The sequence below is a fragment of the Dama dama genome, chromosome 18, assembly GCF_033118175.1.
Source record: "Dama dama isolate Ldn47 chromosome 18, ASM3311817v1, whole genome shotgun sequence".
Lineage (NCBI taxonomy): Eukaryota > Metazoa > Chordata > Mammalia > Artiodactyla > Cervidae > Dama > Dama dama.
In genome coordinates, this window is record NC_083698.1 from 52,988,411 (window position 1) to 53,003,065 (window position 14,655).

At 39.5% G+C, this 14,655-nt stretch overlaps 1 protein-coding gene across 1 annotated transcript in view; it reads left to right on the forward strand.

Annotated features, from left to right (window-relative positions):
* The first annotated feature begins 8,280 nt into the window (after positions 1 to 8,280).
* The window catches only part of BMT2 (base methyltransferase of 25S rRNA 2 homolog), a 78,572-nt gene continuing 72,197 nt past the window's right edge, over positions 8,281 to 14,655 (forward strand). The window contains exon 1 of the mRNA XM_061165332.1: positions 8,281 to 8,448. Within this exon, the coding sequence (XP_061021315.1) occupies positions 8,289 to 8,448 (160 nt within the window). The 5' untranslated portion in view covers positions 8,281 to 8,288. The remainder of the gene's footprint in view (positions 8,449 to 14,655) is intronic.

Genomic DNA, 14,655 nt, shown 5'->3' on the forward strand with positions numbered 1-14,655 from the left:
ACCACCCTTATGACAGAAAGTGAAGAACTAAAGAGCCTCTTGATGAAAGTGAATGAGGAGAATGAAAAAGTTGGCTTAAAGCTCAACATTCAGGAAACTAAGATCATGGCATCTGGTCCCATCACTTCATGGCAAATAGATGGGGAAATAGTGGAAACAGGGGCTGATTTTATTATTTTGGGCTCCAAAATCACTGCAAGATGGTGATTGCAGCCATGAAGTTAAAAGACACTTACTCTTTGGAAGGAAAATTATGACCAACCTAGACAGCATATTAAAAAGCAGAGACATTATTTTGCCAACAAAGGTCTGTCTAGTCAAAGCTATGGTTTTTCCAGTGGTCATGTATGGATGTGAAAGTTGGACTGTGAAGAAAGCTGAGCACCAAAGGATTGATGCTTTTGAACTGTGGTGTTGGAGAAGACTCTTGAGAGTCCCTTGGACTGCAAGGAGATCCAACCAGTCCATCCTAAAGGAGATCAGTCCTGGGTGTTCATTGGAAGGACTGATGTTGAAGCTGAAATTCCAATACTTTGGCCACCTGATGTGAAGAGTTGACTCATTTGAAAAGACGCTGATACTGAGAAAGATTGAGGGCAGGTGGAGAAGGGGATGACAGAGGATGAGATGGTTGGATGGCGTCACTGACTCAATGGACATGAGTTTGGGTGGACTCCGGGAGTTGGTGATGGACAGGGAGGCCTGGCGTGCTGCAGTCCACAGTGTCGCAAAGAGTCAGACACGACTGAGCAACTAAACTGAACTGAATGACCAATGATATTGAGCACGTTTCCATGAACTTTTTGCCAATTATTAGCCCAATTCAAGGTCATAAAGATTTTTATCTAAACGTTTTGGTGTTAGGTTTTATATTTAGGTCTGTGTTCTATTTTCAGTTAATTTTTATAAATGGTATGAGGTAGGGATGAAGGACATTGTTTTGCACATAGATGTCCAATTTTTCCAGTAACATTTGTCAAAAACAGTATCCTTTCTCCACCAAGTCAGCTTTGCAACTTTGTGGAAAAATCAGTTATTTGTACATGTATGTGTCTATTTCTGAATGTTCTTTCCTGTTTCATTGATCTGTTTGTTTCTCTTTAAGCCAATACACACTCTTGAATATTTTGGCCATATACTAAGTCTTGAGATCTCCAGCTTTGTTCTCCATTTTCAAAGTTGTTTTGAATCTTCTGGTTTTTGCTGTGTTCCCCCCTCCCCCCGCCCCCCATATGGACTTTAGAATCACTTGTCAGTTTCTACCAAAAGAATGGCTTGGATTTTGATTGGGGTTACCTTTAATCTTTTTTTTTTTTTTTTTCTTGATCAGTTTTTTTTTTTATTTTTTTTTTTTCCAGTGGGTTTTGTCATACATTGATATGAATCAGCCATAGATTTACACGTATTCCCAATCCCGATCCCCCCTCCCAACTCCCTCTCCACCCGATTCCTCTGGGTCTTCCCAGTGCACCAGGCCGGAGCACTTGTCTCGTGCATCCCACCTGGGCTGGTGATCTGTTTCACCATAGATAGTATACATGCTGTTCTTTTGAAATATCCCACCCTCACATTCTCCCACAAAGTTCAAAAGTCTGTTCTGTGTTTCTGTGTCTCTTTTTCTGTTCTGCATATAGGGTTATCGTTATCACCTTTCTAAATTCCATATACATGTGTCAGTATGCTGTAAAGTTCTTTATCTTTCTGGCTTACTTCACTCTGTATAAGGGGCTCCAGCTTCATCCATCTCATTAGGACTGGTTCAAATGAATTCTTTTTAATGGCTGAGTAATATTCCATGGTGTATATGTACCACAGCTTCCTTATCCATTCATCTGCTGATGGGCATCTAGGTTGCTTCCATGTCCTGGCTATTATAAACAGTGCTGCGATGAACATTGGGGTGCACGTGTCTCTTTCAGATCTGGTTTCCTCAGTGTGTATGCCCAGAAGTGGGATTGCTGGGTCATATGGCACTTCTATTTCCAGTTTTTTAAGAAATCTCCACACTGTTTTCCATAGCGGCTGTACTAGTTTGCATTCCCACCAACAGTGTAATCTTTATATCAATTTAGGGAAAATTGACATCCTAGCAATACTGAGACTTTTGACCTATGGCTGAATACATCTTTACTGAATAAAAGAAGAATTGTTGAAGTTCAGTTTTAGAATAAAGAATTTGTAAATTAGAAATATCATTTTTATTAAAATGTTACGGCTGGAACTTTTGGCTTTCCAAAAAAAATTCTAATTGTATTTTTAAAATTATGGGGAAATACAGTTGACTTTGGGAAATGTATTGTGGTTGCTTCCTTCTTTGACATATAACATCTTGTAATTTCAGATCTAGTATGAGATCTGTGTACTAGATCTATGGATGAGATCTGTGTTTTCTAAAGATCTTTCCTTTAGGAAAAGAAAAACAAAAGATGATTCAGTGACAAGCTATTAAAATCTAAAGGGAGACTGATGCACATTCAATAAAAGAAAGTCTAAATCTAGCTTCCAGTATCCAGGAAAATTTTATCAAGTCCCTTAAAAACAAATGATACCTATCAAATTTATTTGCCTTTGTGATTTTTTAACTATTCAAAACATTTTCAGTTTATGATTTTCTTTTACTCAGACAACTGTGAAGTAAGAACAAGTCACCATCATTGCAACAGAGGAAGGTGAGGAACCCAATAGAGAACAGATCACCAAAAGTCACAGTGAAGGCTAGTGAAAACTGCCTTCAGGTCAACTAATTCTCTTCTGAGATGTTTCTTCACTAGACATTTCTATGCAAAAAACAGGGCTCACTCCAGCTGTTCAAATAGACAAGGCACTTCTTAAAGGATGTCAGTTGTCCCCTCAATCTCCAGAAGGACCAGTGAGGAAGACTTACAGACCACCCAGCCTGGATCTACACCTAAGTCAGACCCAGGAACTAATGTGCTAGGTCAGATCTCACTGTCAGCTACTAATGTGTTAGCTCTCACTTCACTGTTTTTTGGCTTAAAGGGCAAATGTTGGACAATAGAAGATAGGACTTTGGTTGCTATTATCCTAAAAGACCCACACCAGCACAGTCTCACTCAAGAAAACAAAAGTTTCCCTGTAGCTTTTGCTTCATTGTTCTGCTCTTTTCTGAACAGACAGTTCATTCCAGAGAATATGATTAGCAGAGTCTAGTCATTTATTTGAGCCTGCATTCATAATAGTGGAAATTCCCCAGACATAAAAATGATGTTTAAAAGGCACGGAGAAGCCTCAACATGGCAAGGTACATCTCACAAAGCATTCTTAAAATCAATGTGAGTCATAGAATTACGATGGTTTGGGGTTGAAAGGGATCTTTTAAATCACCAGTGTTTTCCAAATTTTAAGCCATGACTCATTAAAACACCATAAAAATCAATGCAGTGTGCTCCAAACTTTTAAAAATTAAAATAGAATTGTAAATATCACCATGGATGGCACTTAGGGAAGGTAAGTATTGTCTGGTGATAAAACAGTCATCCTTATTATATATGTGTGTCTCTATATATGTATATGTACAATATATATATACTTATACATATGTATAAGATATATTTATATTTGTATATACAGTGTATATTTATATATACACATTTTACATCAGGGCTTGGGATATACATATATCCCAAGCCCTGATGTAAGATGCATTTTTTACTATGAGTCACGGTGAACATAAAAACTTGAAAAATACTAATCTAACCCAACTTTTTCATTCACATTAAAAGGAGAATAAATAAGACTCAGAAAATCTGAGTTAATGTAGTTAACTTGCTTGGTAGTTAACGTAAAGATGGAATTAAGATTCAGAAAATCTCTCAGTCCTTGCTCTGATAGTTAACCTTGCTCTGGTAGTTAACATAAAGATGGAATCAAGATTCAGAAAATCTCTCAGTCCTACTCTTATTATAAGGACAACATCCATCACCTGGAAGAATACTTCCCATTTCCTAGGTAAATCTCCTCCTACATTAGCCTTGTTGTGGTAATTAAATGAACTTTATATTTAGTATCTCACAAAAATATTGTAAACTTTATAGTTGCATTTGTGAGGCAATAGTTAATGGTTACCACTTGCTGTAATTAATACTAGTCAACATATTCTACATATTAACTCTGAAAAGACAGTTAATCTGTGTTATTTTAAAGATTTTTATGTTGGCAGATATGTTAATTGCAGGGAAGACATTGTATCAGTAACTATAAACAAATATTTAAAGAAAATAATGTTATTTTCAATAAATAGAAAGAAATCTAAAGTTATGATCTGTCATGCTGAAGGAAAATACACCACTAAAATTTCTTTTTTCTTGCCAGTTCTCTGCTATGTTTGTTTCTAACAAAACATTAAATACATTTTCCAAAAAAAAAAAGTTTCTATGATTTGAAATGAAATATGAAAAGCAAGAGCTTTTCAACAGTTTCTCTAAATGTGCCAAATTAATGATACATCTACATTTTGAAAGCTTGAATTACTAGAAGAAAAATACTTAACTTCATGGGTATTTTTATATTAATAGGTAAAAGCTATAAAAATAATATATAAATATTTTTAACAATACAGCTTTTTATTTTTCTTGTCCTTATTTCAACTGAATTGCTAAAAATTCTATTTCTAAATAGCCATGAGCTGAATATTTGCCCAGCTTGGAATATCTCTTTCTTCAATAATAACAAGTCTTTTGCACTATTGTACACCATTGTGAATTTTATAAATATAAATTTAATACTAATACTTCTATTATACATTAAAACCTAATTGCTTTTAAGATTTTAATGATAAGGAGGGTCAAAGAGGAGTAAAAAATACCAAGGATTAATGCTTTCGATAAAGAACCCTAATTTCCATCCTGTCACCTTCTCCCTCCTACAGGAAACCTCAATAAATGTAGCAATGAAAAGTACAACACTTTTGCAAAGTATGCCCAGAATTTTTCCATTTGCTAGCTCAGTGCCACCACCCAGATTTTGATATGGATTTTACAAGTTCACTTTTCATCATCAATTAATATGTTTTGAATTCATACTGAAAATAGAATGCACTTTATTTTTACATGCTGACTCTTCTCATTGTCTGTGGGACTTTAGTTTCCTTACAAAGAAGACATACTGTTCATGAGGTTTTCAAGGCACGAGAACCCCCTTTATTTTGGGGGGCTCCAAAATCACTGCAGATGGTGACTGCAGCTATGCAATTAAAAGACGCTTATTCCTTGAAAGGAAAGTTATGACCAACCTAGATAGCATATTAAAAAGCAGAGACATGACTTTGCCAACAAAGGTCTGTCTAGTCAAAGCTACAGTTTTTCCAGTGGTCATGTATGGATGTGAGGGTTGGACTATAAAGAAAGCTGAGTGACAAAGAATTGATGCTTTTGAACTATGGTGTTGGAGAAGACTCTTGAGAATCCCTTGGACTGCAAGGAGATCCAACCAGTCCATCCTAAAGGAGATCAGTTCTGGGTGTTCATTGGAAGGACTGATGCTGAAGCTCAAACTCCAATACTTTAGCCACCTGATATGAAGAACTGACTTATCTGAACAGACCCTGATGCTGGGAAAGATTGAAGGCAGGAGGAGAAGGGGATGATAGAGGATGAGATGGTTGGATGCATCCCCAACTCAATGGACATGAGTTTGAGTAAACTTTGGGAGTTGGTGATGGACAGGTAGGCCTGGCGTGCTGTAGTCTATGGGGTCACAAAGAGTTGGACATGACTGAGCAACTGAACTTAACTGAACAAAGAAGACAAGTTACTTTTCTTGCCAAGGATATTTTTCTATACTCAGTTCAATTCAGTCACTCAGTCGTGTCTGACTCTTAACAGTCCATGAGGTTGCAAAGAGTCAGACACAACTGAGTGCACATACACACAGACAAATTCATGTGCTAGTAGTAGCATGGAGGGAAAAATTCTTTTAACTACAGTTCAGTACAAATGAAATTTAATACTCTCTTTATGATTGTGTGTGTGTTAGTCGCTCACTCGTGTCCGACTCTTGGCGACCCCATGAATTGTAGCTCGCCAGGCTTCTCTGTCCATGGAATTTTCCAGACAAGAATACTGGAGTGGGTTGCCATTCCCTTCTCCAGGGGAGAAGGGATTGAACCAACCCAGGGATTGAACCTGGGTCTCCTGCATTGCAGGAAGACTCTGTGGTCTGAGCCACCAGGGAAGCCAATTCAGTATAAATGAAATTTAATGCTCTCTTTACCATGATTATAACTTTCAAATATTTGTACCTCTTTCTGCCTTCAATAAATATTAAAATACGGAAAGAGCGAAACGATGTTGTCTTTTCAAGTTCCTCTTTTTCCCAAATGAAATCTCCCCCCACCCCAAATAAGAAACCATGTTCTCATTTTATTTGAGAAGGGCATGACAACCCACTTCACTGTTCTCGCCTGGAGAATCCCATGGACAGAGAAGCCTAGTGGGCTATGGTCCTCAGGTTCTCAAATCAAAGACTCTGACACGACTGAATCAACTTAGCATGCACGCATTATTTTATTAGGCATGTCTGTGTAATTTCTCCTCATAACTACATGAGGAGTTATAACTTAGTTCATAACTAAGTTCATAACTACTTATGAAGTTTATCTGTGTTTGATCTTCTTCTTCACTGAGGGTAGGGACATATTTTTCATCTTAAATTTCACCAATCTTCTCCCTTCACTTCCACACTCTCGCTCCTCCTGTCTTCTGGAGAGGGTATAACGCTACCTTTTTCAAGATCTTCATTATTCAAAAGGTGGCATACAAAATGGTTACACAATGCAGGCCTCATTTATATTTATAAAATTACTGATCAGATTGTTACTGCAACAATTTCCAAACATCATGTAACCAACAACTGCAGTGCGGTGGGTGGGGTGGGAACACTACAGCCTAACACAATTCATTAAGGGCCCTCGGCTGGTTGAATCTCTGAAACTCCAGCAGCCTCTGTACCACTTGAAAGCTAATGCTCTCTCTCTCTCTCTCAAGCAGTGTTCCACCTTTCTGGGACAGAAGTCAGTAACCATATTCCCCATAAGCTTACTATGAGAAGAGATAAGAGGAGGGAGGTAGAACAGGTTGCCAAATCCACTTAGGCACTCTGCCTAGATTAACCTATCCATTTAAAAGGCGTCAAGTTACCCATGCCAACATTAAAAGTGCTCAGAGTTCTGATGCGAATTAGACCAAGGCAGGCTTTCTCTGACACCCGGGCCACCACAGACGTCCTCCAGGGCATCTGTTATGGATTCTCTAGCTTTCCTTTCCCCTCCTCCATCTTATATTGCTTTTTATTGCCCCTCTCCTTTCCCCAGTTCCCATGTTTTTCTGCCCAACCCTAGCACTACAGGCATCATTCACTGTTGGCTCTTGAATTAAACAGTGCTTGGGCTTCCCAGGTGACACAGTGGTAAAGAATACACCTGTAAATACCAAAGACTTAGGTTCGATACCTGGGTCGGGAAGATCCCCTGAGGTAGGAAATGGCAACCCACTCCAGCATTCTTGCCTGGAAAATTTCATGGACAGAGGAGCCTGACGGGCTACAGTCCATAAGGTTGCAAGGAGCCGGGCACAACTCAGGACGCACGCACTTGGTAGCCAGACCTCTTCTTGTGCCCACCAAAGCATCCATGCCTGGGTTCCTTAAAATGTAAAATTATCGTGCTCCCAAGTCACCTCCTAAGCGCTTCTCAGGGCCACGCAGCTAAAGGGAACCAACAACTGACAAGGTGAAGCTGAGTCTCAGATAGAGGACCCTGACAGCATCACACCAGAATGTAACTCTCAGGAGGGGAAATGGCTCGAAGACGTGAGAAAGCCGGGAGGTAGAAAGATGCCCAACCTAAGCAAACTCAGTCGCGCAAGCGCATGGCTTGCAGCGCGTCTCCCGTGGCCTCATCACAGCGCCTGCGCACAGGATCCCTGGAGCGGCGGGGAAGGGAGAGGAGCTGTCGGGCCTAGAGCTCCCACTGCCTCAGCAACCTCAGCTGCAAGCCCCGCCTCCTTCAGCTGCTCGCCTTCCCAAACAAGCGGGTGCGGCCTAGCGCTCTCCGTCTATTGGCCTTTGGCCTTTTCCGTTTCCTCCCAGCCCTCCAGACTCCACCAATCAGCTTGTGCGTTTGAGTAAGTGGCCACCTCCTCGGCAGCCGCTCGGACTCCTCTGCCTCCTCCCGCTGCTGCCTCCGCTGCTGCCTCCTCCTTCCCCACCTCCTCCGTCAGGCGGGCGTCTGCGGGGGCCCGAGGGGCGGCGGCGGCGGCGGCGGCAGCGACATGGAGCCGGGGCCCGGCGGCCGAAGCGCCGCTCGCGGGCACGGGGCCGGACCCGCGAGCACTCCGCCGCCTAGGGAGCAGGAGCGGAAGCTGGAGCAGGAGAAGCTCTCCGGGGTGGTAAAGAGCGTCCACCGGCGGCTCCGCAAGAAGTACCGGGAAGGTAAACAGCGAATGGAGCGGGGGGAAGGGGAGGCCTCGTCGCCCCCGGCCCCTTGTCAACCTCTCCCCTCCCCCAAGGGGCCACCATTACAACCTGAAGGAGCTGCACGTCAGCCCCTGCCAGGGCCGCTCTCCCAGGCCAGGACGCCCCCTTCTCGGTCGAGTCCTCGGTTCGGCTTCAGGCACCCTCCTCCCGCCCCCTTTTCTTCGAAGGCCCTTCAGGAGAGTTCCAGGCCTGTGGAGGAGCCGAGTCCCCACCTCCCCCATCCCCTGTCCCCAGCCTGGGTGCTGAGATTGTTGTCACCACACACACAAGCACCCAGACCCTCACACAGGAGGTGGAGGTCGATCGTTACGAGAGACTAGCAGCTCAAACACGAAGTCAGGTAGAAATCCATTCGAGAAAGGTGGACTGGAAGAAGCGCGAGTTGACCACCCTGCGCTTTGATCAGCCTGTTTGATTTGTTGCGTTTGACCCTCTTCTTACTACCTCATTCCTGCGGGTTTAGCCCGGGCCAGAGCTTCCTCGCATTGGCTTCCAGGGCTGCGAAGTCAGCAGGGCTTTTAGCTGACTGGACTTCACCTTGTTAAAAGGGGGAGGGGCTCCATCCTTGCCACCCCCCCGGCCCCCGCCCCCCCATCCCGTTCTTTTATTAAATGCTGGATCTTAGTGTTTATTTAGGCGGGAGAGAGAGAGATCTGGGGCAGATTCTCAAAATATTCTTTAGATATGAATAGTATGCAACTACTAAGCCTCCTAAGGGTACCCCGCGAAACAGGCCATCGCTGGGAACCCCTCTTATGAAAGATCTTGAGCAAAGGAGAAGCCATAGTAGCTTTTGCTTGGACCTGAGAAGTGTTTATAGTTGGGATCTACAGTTATACTTGGTGTTTTAAAATACAGGCTTTTTTTAAACAGAACTATTTTATAAGAAACTGACAGTGAAAATTCCCAGTTTTTTCCTGTGCTCAGGAGACATTTCTTCTAAAGATCAAAACGAGGGATAATTTTTTTACTTTCTTCTGGCTTTAGCTTAATTGCATATTAAGAAGTCGGCAGTCTTGTAGTGGTTGTCTTATACTTGGTTAAGCTTGGATCAGAAGCAAAATTATGACAGTGGGAAGGAACAGATAGCTAAGATAATGTTACTTTTGAGTTACAAACACTTTTCGGTTACTCTGGAAGAGTATAACTAAGTGTCTCTTGTTCTTTTGAATGTACGTGATGTGTTTCATTTTTCAAACTTTAAAGTTTTTCTCCCCTTGACAACTCAAGGCTCGATTTTTAAATAGCTGCTTAAAAAGTAATCCTAAAAAATAGCCTCTAGTTATTGTTTTAATAGTTAGCAATAGAGACTTATCAGGCATATTGAGACATTGAAATTTGTTTTTTAAAAGAATGCTTTAACCCCAACGCACAATTTATTCAATAAAATGAGTAGTTACCATAGCAACGATTGCATCATTCTTGATATTCAGAGAATGCACTTACATAATGGCATTCAGTAGGTTCTTGTGTTGTTTGGAAAAATGAAGAAATAAATGGACACACTTTATCGTGTATTTTGTACAAACTTAAGCAAGTACCTCTTTTTAAAGAAAAAAATGAATAGCATATAATTCATTTTTACCTTTTTATAATGATTTGATTATCCATTGTTAATTCATTCAAAAATTAGGTTCTACTAAATATACTACTATTGTGTCATCCTGTCTTCAGAAAGTGCTGTTTATTCTTAGTTCCCGCATGTTGAAGCATGTGTCTAAGCCTGAATATTAACCAAGGGAATGCTTGTTTATAACGAGAATTAGTATTTGGAAGTTACCAGAGCTAGGATAGATACATGTAGTTCATAAGTGAATGATACAGTTTGCTTTAGGGCAGGTAAAGTCCTGGCATTCTGTAAGCATATGAATGAGACTGTTCTTTAGGTGTTTTAATGCCCTGAATTCCACCAATGATCTAGACTTCTCTGGGTTTTAATGGTATATAAAGCCCCATCAGTGAACTAGCAAAGTAAAAGATCCTGAAAAGCATGCCCTTTCTATCTTTATTTCTGACATGTAGGTCAAGACTTGTGATTTGACAAAAATCTGTGAAAAAGTCGCCTGAAAAAGTCTGATTTTTCACATAATAATACCAAAGAATTGATGCTTTACTAATTTAGTGCTTTACTAATTTAATGCTTTACTTTGAGGTCTTACTGTCATTACAGTGTCGTTTGCAGGTCTTCTCTGCTTATAAAATAATAATACAAATGGTGCTGGGTCAGGTTACAAAGGCCTATTTAATCAGTAACATGCCTGTACTGTAATACCAATAATTACGGAAACTGTACTCCTTTTATAACAATATTCCTATCAGAAAATACAGTGAAAATTCCAGCATAGAATCTTTGAATGTTAAACTAGAAGGAACTTTAGTGATTCCCCAACATGAATAAACAGTAGACTCATATGGATGCCTTTTAGAAAATTACTCCATTCCACCTCAGATATGCAGTTTCAGAACCCCTGTCAATGGTGCTCGGAAATTTGTCAGCCAGATGTTCAAGTGATAATCTAAATGACTTCCTTCGTTTTTACACATGAGTGAGCTGAGTCCTAAAAATAGTAAATAACTTGCTTGAAGTTTGGATAGTTCATCATTAGTACCAAACATATTTTATTATGAGATTTTAACAGATTTTATGAGATGAGTGTCCCTCCCCCCCCCCCCCCCCCCTTCAAAGCCTAATGATGTCTCCAAATGTTCTTGGAGTGGGAGGGAAAATGAGAAGCAGGAAATAGCCCTAGAATTTACCTTGGGTAAAAGGACGTAAATTGATGAGAATGGGGCAGTCCGTGGAATAATAGGAATGATTTGCTGATTTAGAGCTATGTGAAGCGTGGGTTTCTTCTGGAGTGACAGCAGAGAAGAAAATAAATTGGAGTAGAATGAAGGAAGAGGCAAAACATTCACTAGATAGTAAAAGACAGGAGTGAGTCCTGGATAATGAGTGTAGTGTTGGATAATGAAGTTTTCCCTTTCCTTCTCTTTGATAGTGGAATTGAAAATGAAGCAAGAATAAGATTGAAAATAAGGTTGGTAGAAAAAAGTTTCTCTCCACCTTTCCCAGTGCATTTGTCCAAACTGATGCTTGTTGTGGCAATGAGCAGGCTTGGGGTAGGGGGTAGTGGATAAGATTGTGAAGACTAGCAGTTAAGTTTCATGCACTCTTTTAACACTTTTCCCCTTTCTACTCCATTTTACTGCCTGTCCTCTGTCAGCACTTAGAGATCCTTTGCCTCTTTGTATAAGAGTAAAGTGAGAGTTGGAGATAAAGGTCAGTGTTCCAGGCAGCGCTGATATCTGAAGTAGTTACCAAAAGGAAATGATCAGGAAATGTTTAGCAATGGAGATGAGAAGGAGTGTTTCTAGTGTCAGTCGTTTATAGATAAAGGATTGAGTTTATATAAATGGAAACCTTTATTTTTTTTTTAACCTATTTTGTGGATGTCTTTAGCAGTTTTCATCAATTTAATTGTCTCTGAATTTACTTTTTCTGCATGCCAAAACAGGTTAAAACAGTTTGTCACATAGACCGGTACAGGTTATCAATCAGAAAAAAATTAAAAGGCATGTTAACCTGTTAACAATGATATTCTCAAAGCATAGGTTAATGGTTGATCTTTATTATACTTTTCTACATTTAAAAACATCAGTGTTACTAGTAGCAGTGATAATATTTTAAAAGTAGTTAGAATAAATAGGATAGGTTACTGATACTGAAACAGAAGAGAAGAACACAGAATAAGTTGATTTTGTAGACTAAGTCAGGAAAAAAATTGTGTTACAAAGGTTAACAGCTGTGAGCAGCATTTTAAGAGTCAGCTACTAAGTAGCCTAGTTTAGATGTTTAATTCTTATTGATTATTCAAATTATTCTCCTTGTTTAAGACAAAGGGTGCTGCAACAGCAGTTTAGGATATGCTGCTCATTTGTGATTGATTTTTCCTTAGCATACAGCTGAAACAAGAGAATTGTAGGGGGAAGGGAAAAACCTTTGAATTAGAAATAATTTTAAACTAAAATCAAAAGGTCTAAAAGTGAAAGAATAAATGTATTGTTAGTGTTTTTTCATGAAACAAAGTTTTGAAATTACTTTTAAAATTAGAATAACAGACTGTGTGTTTTTAGTTGAAATTTCCTAATTTTTTTCTCCTTTGGGGACTTTCAATACTGCTTTAAATTACTGACCAACTCTTTGACCCCAAGACACTTTAACAGATTCCCTTTGTTTTCCTTTTTTTTTTTTTTAATCAAGTGACGTTTAACTCTTTTTTTCTTTACATGTTCTTTTCTGATTCTGATACAAAATCTGAAAGCATTGTTTTTTAGTGATGGAATCTTTGCTCAATCACCAAATGAGTAAGTTGAAAACTGTCCACAGGAAGGAGAGTCTCCTAGTTTTGCTAGGAGTTTGAACTGCATTTCTAGCAGGGAAAGAAAAATGAAAAAAATGTAATAATCAGTAACACTGGAAGATAAAGGGAACATGAATAAACTCAGTGAGGGACACATAGTAACTATTTGATTTTGTTATTTTTAGTCACCTTGTAGTAGGTATCTTTTTAGGAAATTTTTACATTTTAGGGTGGAGAGGGAGGTGGGAGCGGGGATTGGGATGGGGAAGACGTGTAAATCCATGGCTGATTCATATCAATGTATGACAAGACCCACTGAAATGTTGTGAAGTAATTAGCCTCCAACTAATAAAAAAATTAAAAAAAAAAAAAGATACAGTAAAAATCAAGAGTATTGGTATAGATCCTTTGATTTTGAGGGGGAGAATATAACAACAAATGCAGTGGATATCAACCTTGATTCCACATTAGTTTGGTCTGTGGAACTTTGTGGAGCACAGGCATCTGTATTATTTTAAAACTCTGTAGATTATACAGTGGGCAAAGGAGTTGAAGAACACCTAGGTGAAGTACAATAGATTGAAGTAGGAAGGAGTCTAGATGAAAGTAAATCAGCTGGGAGACTCTTACACCAATCTATTTTTTAAAGGTTAATAATAGTATAAGTAAAAGTAGTGTTCATGAAAATAGAGAAAGATAAGTCAAATACTTTTTGAAAGTCAGAGTGAACAGTTTTAGTGAAAGTAAAGGGAAGAGTCAATGATGATGCCAAGATTTCTTGCCTGGAAAAATGTAAATAGCCATTTCCAGCCAGTTTAGAAATGTGTGTGTTGAGATGGGGGCATGGAGAAAAGAGTAGATAGGCACGTTGGCATGTCATAGGGTAATGGTAATGATTTAATTCGGATGTATCCCTTGGTAGTAAAGGATTGGAAATCCTCTGTTAAAGTTTTGAGGGCAGATGAACAGCCCAATGGAGTGATGATAATGTATAATAGAGGATAGACTCTTGGAAGATACCAGTAGTGTCTTACTGGTTTTACATAAGTAAATAAGTATGCTCCTTTATGCTCCCAAGATGCCATTACCGTTCCTTGATTGTAGTTACCACTTGCGTGCGTGCTCAGTCGTGTCCAGCTCTTTTGCGGCCGCTTGGACTGTAGCCCACCAGGCTCCTCTGTCCGTGGAATTTCATGGGCAAGAATACCAGAGCAGGTTGCCATTTCCTCCTCCAGGGGAACCTTCCTGACCCAGGGATCAAACCACGACTCCTGCATCTCCTTGCATTGGCAGGTGGATTCTTTACCACTGAACCACTTGGGAAGCCAATAGTTATCACTTACCAGTTGAGTTATCTGTCTTTCCCACTAAATTTAGTTCCTTGAGTAGGACTCTGCCTTTTTATCTTTGTGTCCCTGGTATCTAGCACCTTGCCTTGTAGATTTAAGGCACACACACAAAAGAAGGAAGCTGATATAGAATATGTCCTTGTGCTTTGAATCTAATCTTTTTATATTCATAATTTTTAAATTTTAATTTTCAGTACAAATTTTTTGTAATGAATTTATGGTCATAGCTTAAATGAGTATATTAGATTAATTTAGCCTTTTGAAATGGTTCATATATCATTAACATCAGTCTACTTTTTTAATTAAAACTGTCAGGAGTAAGTATAGATAAAAATTTTTTTTTTCTCAAAAAATGTGAACTAATAAGGATGTTGTGTGTGGTGTAAGTGTCTCTGTGTGTGTTGGTATGATAATAATTTTGTATATGTCTTTGTATTTATTTAATATACTCT